General features: G+C 46.6%; 1 protein-coding gene across 1 annotated transcript in view; it reads right to left on the bottom strand.

Moving 5' to 3' along the window:
- LOC115203135 (calretinin-like) overlaps nt 1–7,989 on the bottom strand; it is a 15,348-nt gene extending 7,359 nt beyond the window's left edge. The window contains exon 1 of the mRNA XM_029767543.1: nt 7,770–7,989. Within this exon, the coding sequence (XP_029623403.1) occupies nt 7,770–7,863 (94 nt within the window). The 5' untranslated portion in view covers nt 7,864–7,989. The remainder of the gene's footprint in view (nt 1–7,769) is intronic.
- Nucleotides 7,990–11,640: the final 3,651 nt, after the last annotated feature.

Raw genomic sequence — 11,640 nt, 5'->3', positions numbered from 1 at the left:
GAGAGAATGGGAAGAAATAGCTAGGAGATGCAGCAATAGAGAGAGAGGGGGGGTAAAGAGAGGGCAGAAGAAAGGACCCGCTCTAACATTCTTGTAGTTTAGCTCAGTGTTGGGAGAAGGTAGGGGTTCTGCATTAGTCACATGACCAAAGCACTGCCAGCATCAGGCAGATCAGGGTGGCATTTACGAATGGGAAGTGTGGAAATTCTCTGGTAATGCTGCCACAGAATGATATTTAAAAACAGGAATCGCCTGCAGCTCAGAAGGCATTAGAAACATATTCACAGTGGAATGGCTTTGTGCCTGGGGGATTGACAGTGGGGGGTCAGGTAGATGTTTATTGGGGCACTAGATATTCTGTAGCAACATTCACAAACATGGCAGGCATGTGACTGGCTACGCATGGTGTACAGCAAGTTTGCTGACGACACAATAGTTGTAGGCCTGATAACCAACAATGATTAGTTCACCTATAGGGAGGCGATAAGTGGACTGGCATTGTGGTGACATCATGACAACAACCTCTCCCTCAATGTCAGCAAAACAAAGGAGTTGACTGTTGACTTCAGGAAGCAGAGGAGTGAACATGCCCTGATCCACATCAACGGGACTGTAGTAGAGAGAGTCACTAGTTTTATGTTCCTCAGCATCCACGTCACTGAGGACATGTCATGGATCCACAACACCACCACTCTTGTCAAGAGGGTGCAACAGCACCTCTACTGCCTAAGGTAGCTGAAGAAATTTGGCATGTTGCTAGAAATACTACCACTGAACCATCAAGAGTGTCCTGAAAAGTTGATTCACGGCTTGGTATGGGAATTGCTCCGTCCACGACCGCAAAGCTCTCCAGCGGGTGGTGAAGACGGCCGAGTGCATCACTGGGACCATGCTTCCACTCATCCAGGACGTCTACTTGAAACTGTGCCTGAGGAAGGCACTCAGCATCGTCAAGGACCCCACACACCCCAGCCACTAGCTGTTTTCTCCCTTACCTTCGGGCAGACTGTTTCGAAGCATGTGGTCTAATACCAACAGGCTCACTTTAAGTTTTTATTCTTATTTTTTTACTGTTTTTTATTGTTGTTGCATTGTCAAAAAGGAACCTGCAAGTAAGCATTTCGTTGGACAATGTATACAATACGTATCCCGTTGACACGCCCTGACCATAGAGAGCCCTATGGTGTTGTAGGTCAGGGCGTGACTAGGGTGTGTTCTAGTCGATTCATTTCTATGCTTGGGATTGAGTATGGTTCCCAATTAGAGGCAGCTGATTATCGTTGTCTCTAATTGGGGATCATACTTAACCTATCTGGGGTAGTTGGGACGCATAGCGTCCCACATGGCCAACATCCAGTGAAATTGCAGAGCGCAAAATTCAAAAATACTAAATTCAAATATTTAACATTCTTGAAAATATATGTGTTATACATCAAAATAAAGCTTAACTTCTTGTTAATCCAGCCAAAGTGTCAGATTTCAAAAAGGCTTTACGGCGAGGACAGCGTCCCTCATACAAAACACATGAAATTCATTTTTCAACCAGGCAGGTGCGACACAAACGTCAGAAATAGCGATATAATTAATCCCTTACCTTTGATGATCTTCATATGGTTGCACTCACACGACTCCCAGTTACACAAAAAAAAATTGTTTTGTTCGATAAAGTTCCTCTTTATATCCAAAAACCTCCGTTTGGCTGGCACGTTTTGTTCAGCAATCAACTGGCTCCAGGGCCGGCACAACAGGCAGACGAAAAGTCAAAAAAGTACAGGTAACGTTCATAGAAACATGTCAAACGATGTTTAGAATCAATCCTCGGGTTGTTTTAGTTATAAATAAGCAATAATATTTCAACCGGACAATAGCGTTGTCAATAGAAAAAGAAAAATAACACACGGCGCGCTCTCGGCCATGAACAACAAACAACTCTGGGACATCAGACAGTCCATTCACTCTCTGTGCTCTTACTCACTAATTTTTCACAATACAAGCCTGAAACTATTTCTAAAGACTGTTGACATCTAATGGAAGCCATAGGAAGGGCAATCTGACCCCACAGCCATCGGATACTGTGTTCAATTCAATTGAAAACTACAAACTTCAGAATTGGATTTTCTCAGGTTTTCGCCTGCCATATGAGTTCTGTTATACTCACAGACATGATTTTAACAGTTTTGGAAACATTAGAGTGTTTTCTATGCAAATCTACCAATTATATGCATATCTTAGCTTCTGGGCCTGAGTAACAGGCAATTTACTCTCGGCACGCTTTCATCCGGATGTCAAAATACTGCCCCCTACCCTAGAGAGGTTAAGGTGTCCCTGTTCCCACCTGCTTTTGTGGGATATTGTTTGTGTTTGTGCTTGTTGCACCACGTAAGTCACGTTTCATTGCTTGTTTATTGTTTTGTTGAGAAGTTTTCACTTAATAAAAGGATGTGGAACTCAAATCACACTGCGCCTTGGTCCGTCCATTATCACGAGCGTGACAGAATATCCCACCAATCAAGGACCAAGCAGCATGCTCGGGAGGATAAAGTGAGTTGGACCTGGGAGGAAATCCGGGGAGGATGCGAGACCCTTCCTTTGAGAGAATCGCAGAAAGATCAGGAAGGACAGCGACAACGCCGGGGGCCACGGCCACAGAAACTCCAAGATTTTTTTGGGGGGGGGGGCACATGGGGTGGTCGACTGAGCAGCGGGGAGTGCCAGAGTCCGTTTGGGAGTCGGTGGAGGAATTCAATGAAAGATACCGGAGAGAGGTGATAGCGAGTAGTATGCTGCAGCGCAGGCGTGCTGAAGAGCGTGACACCAGTCCAGTGCCATCTGCGCCGGTTCCACGCACCAGGCCTCTAGTGAGCCTTCTCAGCCCGGTACATCCTGTGCCGGTTCTCGCACTCGCCCTGAAGAGCAGGTCATCAGTCCGGTGCCATCTGTGCCAGCTCCCCGCACTCGCCCTGAAGAGCCAGAGACCGTCAGGGAGGCGATGGAGAAGTTGGGAGAGAGAGAGAGGAGAGAGATGTTGGTCAGGTGTGTTCTGCACAACATTCGACCTGAAGAGCCTGTCAGCAGTCTGGAACGTCCTGTGCCAGCTCCCCGCACTTGCCCTGAAGTGCGTCTCACCAGTCCGGTGCCACCTGTGCCGGCTCCACGCACCAAGCCTCCAGTGCGCCTCCCCAGTCCGGTATGTCCTGTGCCAGCTCCCCGCACTTGCCCTGAAGTGCGTGTCACCAGTCCGGTGCCACCTGTGCAGGCTCCACGCACCAGGCCTCCAGTGCGCCTCCCCAGTCCGGTATGTCCTGTGCCAGCTCCCCGCACTTGCCCTGAAGTGCGTGTCACCAGTCCGGTGCCACCTGTGCCGGCTCCACGCACCAGGCCTCCAGTGCGCCTCCCCAGTCTGGTACGTCCTGTGCCAGCTCCCCGCACTCGCCCTGAAGTGCGTGTCATCAGTCCGGTGCAACCTGCGCCGATGCCCAGTCCAGGCACGGCGTCCAACCCAGCTCCATGGCCGGAGCCTTCCTCTGCGCCGGTGCCCAGTCCAGACACGGCGTCCAACCCAGCTCCATGGCCGGAGCCCTCTGCGCCGGTGTCTAGTCCAGGCATGGCGTCCAACCCAGCTCCATGGCCGGAGCCCTCCTCTGCGCCGGTGCCCAGTCCAGGCACGGCATCCAGTACCGCTCCAAGGCCGGAGCCTTCCTCTGCGCCGATGCCCAGTCCAGGCACGGCGTTCAGCCCGGCGCCATGGCCGAATCCGGGGTCTGGGCGGGGGCTACAACCCGCACCGGAGCCGCCACCGACACTAGTCACCCCCCCTACCCTCCCCATTTGATTTCAGGTTTTGCGGCCGGAGTCAGCACCTCTGGGGGGGGGGGGTACTGTCACGCCCTGACCATAGAGAGCCCTTGGTTCTCTATGGTGTTGTAGGTCAGGGCGTGACTAGGGGGAGTTCCAGTCGATTCATTTCTATGTTTGGGATTGAGTATGGTTCCCAATTAGAGGCAGCTGATTATCGTTGTCTCTCATCATACTTAAGGTGTCCCTATTCCCACCTGCTTTTGTGAGATATTGTTTGTGTTTGTGCTTGTTGCACCACGTAAGTCACGTTTCGTTGCTTGTTTATTGTTTTGTTGAGAAGTTTTCACTTAATAAAAGGATGTGGAACTCAAATCACGCTGCGCCTTGGTCCGTCCATTATCACGAGCGTGACACCCGTACAACTAATACAACTTTCAACGTAAAACGTTTAACTTTGTGTGATGTATTTGATAGGTAAACCATCATCTGTGCATTGGCTCGGCTGGTCTTTGAGATGTAAGCAAATCACTGCAGAAACACAAAGCTTTGTGTATGTAAATAAATCAGCCCATCAGATGGAGGGACTGAGGGCTGTCTCCTCTCTATATCAACATGTCATCACTCCACAGAAGCACAACTAAACATATTCCTGTACTGTGTGGGAGGGAAGTGGGTGAGTTGGCTGGTTAACTGTGTAAAGAAGTTTCACCAAAGACATGGATATTATGCTAGATATGTGCAGACCATCACAAATAATCCCAATTGCTCTTCCCAATGTGAGGATTTAGTGTGAATTATGCCCATGTCTTTACACAGGGCAGGACTTGGGCATAAGCGACATAGGCGGTTTGTCTACGTCCCCTGGCCGCTAGGGGGACGGTGACCCAAAAAGGAACTCATTCTTACTGTTGAGAATTTGAACAGCAGAATACACAAAGCGCAATTTGGAAATGTGGTAGTGCATCAGCAGTTTTCCTCTTGTTATGTCAGTCACTGACAGCACTCCATTAGCCCACGAAGCTTCGCATTTTTAGATTGATAAATTAGTGTACCCTGCTATCTAAATTTGTAGTAATAATGACCAAATTACTGAACGGGAACGAAGGGCACATGCGCAGGGTTCCTGCCCTTTAGAGGGCCCCCATTGATTTTGTTTGCCACTCTCACTCACGAATAAAATTGCATGAAATTAGTTAGACATTTACCATAGTTTCTTTTTAGCCCTATGGCAAAATGTGTACAATTGCAGAAAACTTGCATTAAAACTGAAAAACTTTCTCTATGACCTATGGCAAAATGTGTGGAATTACAGGAAATTTACTTTAAAAATGTATGAATATTTCCATGGTCAAGTGGGGAGCCACTAAAATATTTTACCAGCGAGGTGGTAGGCCCCTCAACCAAATATCGTATAGAGCCCCAAAAGGCTTGGCCCTGTTCATACATTTTCCAGTTATGTTAGACATAGATCTTGTTTCCTTGCATGGAATAATATTTGGTGTGAAGAGTGGAATAATGCATGCGCTTCCCAAATGTCATAGGCCTATTCTCTACTCCACACACAGACACATTCTGCACAAACCATAACACACACACACACACACCATACAAGGCCTGTCCTAGGAGTGAATCATCTGAAGTTTTAAATCTGAAATGCGTCATTGACATTGACCGAAAAATGTAATCTAGGATTCTTGAAAAGCATGCTCCACTACCCCAGCTCTAGTCCCACTTTATCATGTATGAGACTATGGACACAGATTGGCACACGGATTCGACTTGACAGACCGACACAAACCCGCTTGGCCGCAATATGTTTCTGTTAACCACCTCTGCCTCCCACAGATGGATTACTGGCACGACATCTCTGAAAAGCCTTAAATGCATTAATGTATTCACAGCGAACAGTGAGACCTATTTTTACATTCCACAAACTATAATTTGTGTGTGTGTGTGTGTGTGTGTGTGTGTGTGTGTGTGTGTGTGTGTGTGTGTGTGTGTGTGTGTGTGTGTGTGTGTGTGTGTGTGTGTGTGTGTGTGTAATTGCACTCATTCCTCATCCCTGGCTCTACTAATTCTAGGTCCATTCCAGCCCAGTGCACGCCAGGGATGCGTATGGCTTAGTTGACCCGGTGGGCGGATTTAACTCTCGGCTGGGGCAGTGGAGTGTTTGAGCGGCTCGGAGAATCCCTGCGCTTGCTCAGGTGTGACTGTTTACATGCTCTAGGTTTACACGCTCTAGGTTTACACGCTCTAGGTTTACACGCTCTAGGTGAGAGGCTGCAGAGCTCAGAGTGAGCGCTATGGGGCGGAAACATGTCAAGTCTGCGCAATGTCACAGACTTTTTGACACATCTTTACACACTTCAACAGGCGCGTGTTTAGTAGAGCCCTCAGTAAGTCTAAATGGACCTAGCCCAGCGTTTTGCTGCCAAGCAGAATGTCTCCAACGGCCCTAAGGGACCACCATGGGATGGGGAGAAGGATTCAACATGCTTTGCGCAGTGCAGAAATGAATGCATGGATGGATGGATTAAAGAAAGAAAACGCAGTGCTATACCATGCAATATATTTATATCCAAAGACGTAAATGAGAGATACTGAGGGTCATGGGATTTAGCAACTCGTATAGCTGCTGTTATAATCACTGTTTATAACCTTTCATGATCACTTTTGAGTGCTGTGTGACAGAGACCAGCTCTAGCGCACAGTGACGCACACCATACCCGTGACTGGGCCATCAAGCTGCAGTCAGTCACACCCATAACCGCCCAGTATCTAGTGCGTGCACTCCCCCCCCCCCCCCCATCCCTCTCCCCCAATGACTGTAAAGGCTATATGGCTATTCCCTATATTAATTCCGTCGCTCTCCTTTTCCCCATCACTACTTCTCCCTCGTCTCTCCTCTCCCCCCACTTCCACTTTACCATCCTCTCTGTCCTCTCTCCCCATCTTCTTCGCACACTGCTCCCCGTTCTCCTACCCACCTTTCCCCCCTACTCTCTCTCCCGCTCCGCTCCTTCCCATTCCCAGACCGGACACGGCAAGCTGCCTGTCCATACACCGCGCCTGGCAGAAGCCCCGGTGATGACATAGGCTACTGTAGATTCATTCATAGGAGACGCGCGGATCCGGTTGCCTCGTCGGGGTCGCTACAAGCCAGGCACATATATAATTCACAGCGATCAAACAGCGCTAAAAACAGCCACTCCGTTTTGCACACACGTCACCAGTCTATATAATAAATGATCTAGCAAGAACAACGCATGTTAACTCTCAAAGAATGTAGTGCTGTAGTAGACTTTTGTGTTTTACGCACAGAAAATAGTGCCACAAATGTGGTCCAAAGCAGCGCTCTTCTGTTCCATAACTTAGCGCGGTTTGATGCGTAATTGAGAAACTAAAAGAAAATGATGATTAACAAACATGGTTATAGGGGATTATATGTAGCCTACGTGTCGACTGAAATCTCATATAACACTCGTGTGGGAAAAATGCACAAACTGAACTATTTGAAAATGCTTTTCTACTTTGCTACTTCAAAATATGTTTCCTTATCTGACAGTTCTGCAACAAATATCTACAAACCCCACAAATGCCCCTTTATACAACTTCAATATGCTAATTGTGCAATGAAAGTTAAAAAAGGAGTGTCAAGTTAAAAATCTTTTCAGAAGTGCATGATCACGGAACAGGGTACAGGGCACAGGGAACTCTGACTGACAATCACAGCCAAGATTCCCAAGACGCTGTTTAAATAACAACCCATATGCTCCTCTGTCCCGCAGTACAACACACAGGACTTCCTGGCCTCGTCTATCACATCTGCTCACTTTCTCTGTCCCACCATGCACTAGCCGATCAGTTTAACAACTATCCAACCATTCGGAATTTACAACCAGCCTACTCCTATGATATGACCATAGTCCAGTCCTGCCCAAGTTTAACCCCCTGGCCGTAGCAGTACTGACCGTCTGCGTCGAAATGTTTCCAGATGTCGAGAAACTGCGCCGCGGTGAGCTCTGCCAGGTGGAGATGAGGGGGCTGCTGTGCTTGACTCGCCATCGTTCAGTCGCTGCAGCTTTTTCTTCTTCTTCCCGAGTTAACTTGGTCCCAGTCTGATCCAGAGCCTAAACTGTCAGCGGCTCGCACTCAGCCGGGGCTTTTAAACCCCCCCGCGGCGCATGCACTTTTCACGCTGACAGAACGGGGGCGCAGCGGCTCTGAACCTGCATGTACTCTGAGCTAAGGAGTGTGAGAGCCTGCAGGAGTTGTACTGATCTGTCACTCCCCTCAGAGGGATGAGAGATACTCAATGGCACTGTCCATGCAGGCTCTGTCCATGCAGAATAACACTCTCTGTTGATTGGAAGTGTGGAAATATAATCATACAGAGAAAGGCCCCATATACTTGCACTCATGAGCCGAAAATTACATCAAAACATTCCATCACATAGTCTGTCCCATCAAACAGCCAACACCTCAGGAAGACAGTAGTAATCCAACTAAGTGTGTGTGTGTGTGTGTGTGTGTGTGTGTGTGTGTGTGTGTGTGTGTGTGTGTGTGTGTGTGTGTGCGCGCGTGTGTGTGTGTGTGTGTGCGTGTGTGAGTGTTAATGTGTGAGTGCACATGCTCTGGTAACGAGTATCTATCTCTCTGCTCTACCAAATGCCTCACCATTGATCTTACTGTACTTATCAAGTATCACTTTGAAAACAGACTGTACTATCCCCTCTCTCACCGTTCCTAATTTACTCCCATTTTCTCCCCCCATCCATCCATGCATCCCTCTCTCACTGCCTCATCTCCCTCGCAGTAAGCCCAGCTCTTCTATAGGGTCTGTTTAGATTTAAGTTTCCCCTCAGACTCCTTGGCCATTCAACCTCATAGCTGGCACAAATCCTATCACCCACTAGGACGACTATATTGTACTGCCACTAAAGTATAATAAAGCCTCTTTAGGCTCTGGTATGGGGGATATCCCCACTGATCTTTTATCTATTTTCTTCTCACTTTTCTCCCATTCTTTCTATTTGAGGCTCCAGAAGCTTTGATAAAGCCTGAAGGTGCGTGAGAGAGAGAGAGAGAGAGAGAGAGAGAGAGAGAGAGAGAGAGAGAGAGAGAGAGAGAGAGAGAGATAGAAATTTCAAGGGGGAAAGGGAGAGAGAAAAGCATTTTATCTCCACATAGCAGTGTTGTGTATTGATTAGAGTGAAATTAAGAGAGAGAGAGAGAGAGAGAGAGAGAGAGAGAGAGAGAGAGAGAGAGAGGACCCCTGTTGTGAAATCTATACTGTATGAATAATAATTACAGACAGTGTATATAGCAGTGTTTCCCTCTGCTCTGATCTCTCTGGGGAGAGGAGAGATAGAGGGGAGAGGGGGAGAGGGAGCGATAGAGAGATTGGAAGAGAGAGTAGGGTGTAGTAGTTAGAGTAGATGGACCACTGATCAGCTCTCACATGAATATGTCCATTAAATCCTCACGCAAGGTTTACCTGAACACAAAAATATCCCCACACACGCATGTATACAAGCACTAACACACATACTGCACAGTGACCTCAGACCTAATCCCTTTAGTTAACCATCCTGTCATCAGAAAGGCCATTACATTTCATCTGCTGATAAGAAGGTGAGGGTATTATTTTAGCATGCCACTCTCACTGCACCCCCCATGGATCACTTGAAAGTAAATGTTCAATCAGGGTAACGTCCTTAAAAAAAACGTCATCTGCATATTTAGCATTTAAATGTAAATTAGAGTGAGGATGAAATGGCTAGAATGTGATAAATATTAATAAAAGATAACGTGCACATTATAACACAATCGGGGACATGGGGGAGGGAGGGGGCATAAAGGAGGTGGGCAGGTGTATAACAGGCTTTTCAGACCATTTTAATTTAATTTCAGATGTATTTATTTTTTTAACTCCATAGCTGGGGTAGAGCTATGTGGGATGAGAGTATGCCTGACGTGTGTGTGTGTCCATTAGGCATGTGTGTGTTTAGGGTGGGTGTTCAGGGAGTTCATCCTAAACCAAGAGGTAATTTTGCTTACAGTAGATCCTGCCCGTCATCCCCTCTATGCAACTGCAATACTCTCCCTTTCTCCCTTCATCATTTCTGTCTAGTTCCTCACTATTCTTCTATCTCCATCCCTCTCTCCATCTGGTTATTGATCCATGTTATTGATGACAATACCTTTCTTGTCTTCTGTAGTTTCACCACAACATCTCCTGCTTGGATCAATGAGACTTACTCTAGCATCTCTCCATCTCCCCATTCCCACTCTTCCTCTCTTCCTTCTCTTTCGATGTAGCATGATCAGAGAAGCAATATTGGTTTAACCATTTGATGAATAGATTGATGAACTTAAAGGCAGTTGAACATAGAGGTAGACACACATGATTGGAATGGTGCCTTTTATTTCACAAGAGTGTTTCAGAAGAGATGCAGGGTTATAAGCAAGGCAACAACAGCAAGTAAGCAGAAAGAGACATTATGTTCATAGAATAATAAAACCTTTTATAGTAATAAATTAAAACTGTCAGTACTGTCAGTACAATAACAGATAACAGTACTATAATATAATGTATTCATTTATTTTTAGAAAGATAGTTACAAAAATGACTTTGGACTGAATGGAATATCAGCGTCAGCTTTTTCAAGAAAATAAGATATTACTTAAGAAAGAATAATCAGATGTGGACAATAATAAGGTGGAGTTGAGTTCCAAGTCCTCTCAATCTCAGGCACATATTAATAACTCACAATTACTGATTTGGATACAGTGTGTGGAATCAGATACACTCGTATCTCTCTGATTCAAGCTGTCCTTAGTTTTTATTGTACTGACAGTATTGGATGGTTCTGACTTAGAATATGTAGACAACTACAAATACCTGGGTGTCTGGTTAGACTGTAAACTCTCCTTCCAGACTCACCTTAAGCATCTCCAATCTAAAATTAAATCTAGAATCGGCTTCCTATTTCGCAAAACAAAGCATCCTTCCCTTATGCTGCTAAACATACCCTCGTAAAACTGACCATCCTGCCGATCCTCAACTTTGGCGATGTCATTTACAAAATTTCCTCCAACACTCTACTCAACAAATTGGATGCAGTCTATCACAGTGCCATCCATTTTGTCACCAAAGCCTCATATACTACCCACCACTGCGACCTGTATGCTCTCGTTGGCTAGCCCTCGCTTCATACTCGCCGCCAAACCCACTGGCTCCAGGTCATCTACAAGTCTTTGCTAGGTAAAGCCCCACCTTATCTCAGCTCACTGGTCACAATAACAACACCCACCCGTAGCAAGCGCTCCAGCAGGTATATCTCACTGGTCACCCCCAAAGCCAATTCTTCCTTTGGCCGCCTTTCCTTCCAGTTCTCTGCTGCCAATGACTGGAACGAACTGCAAAAATCACTGAAGCCGGAGACTCATATCTTCCTCACTAGCTTTAAGCACCAGCTGTCAGAGCAGCTCACAGATCACTGCACCTGTACATAGCCCATCTGTAAATAGCCCATCCAACTACCTCATCCCCATACTGTATTTATTTATTTATCGTGCTTCTTTGCACCCCAGTATCTCTACTTGCACATTCATCTTCTGCACATCTACCATTCCAGTGTTTAATTGCTATATTGCAATTACTTCGCCACCATGGCCTATTTATTGCCTTTACCTCCCCTATCCACCCGTAGCCTAGTGTTAGAGCGTTGGACTAGCAACCGAAAAGTTGCAAGATCAAATCCCTGAGCTGACAAGGTACAAATCTGTTGTTCTGCCCCTGAACAAGGCAGTTAACAAGGCTGTCATTGAAAATAAGAA

Source organism: Salmo trutta, chromosome 12 (assembly GCF_901001165.1).
Source record: "Salmo trutta chromosome 12, fSalTru1.1, whole genome shotgun sequence".
Classification (NCBI taxonomy): domain Eukaryota; kingdom Metazoa; phylum Chordata; class Actinopteri; order Salmoniformes; family Salmonidae; genus Salmo; species Salmo trutta.
Note: the sequence above shows the minus strand (reverse complement) of the source record. Positions and strands in the feature narration are given on the sequence as shown.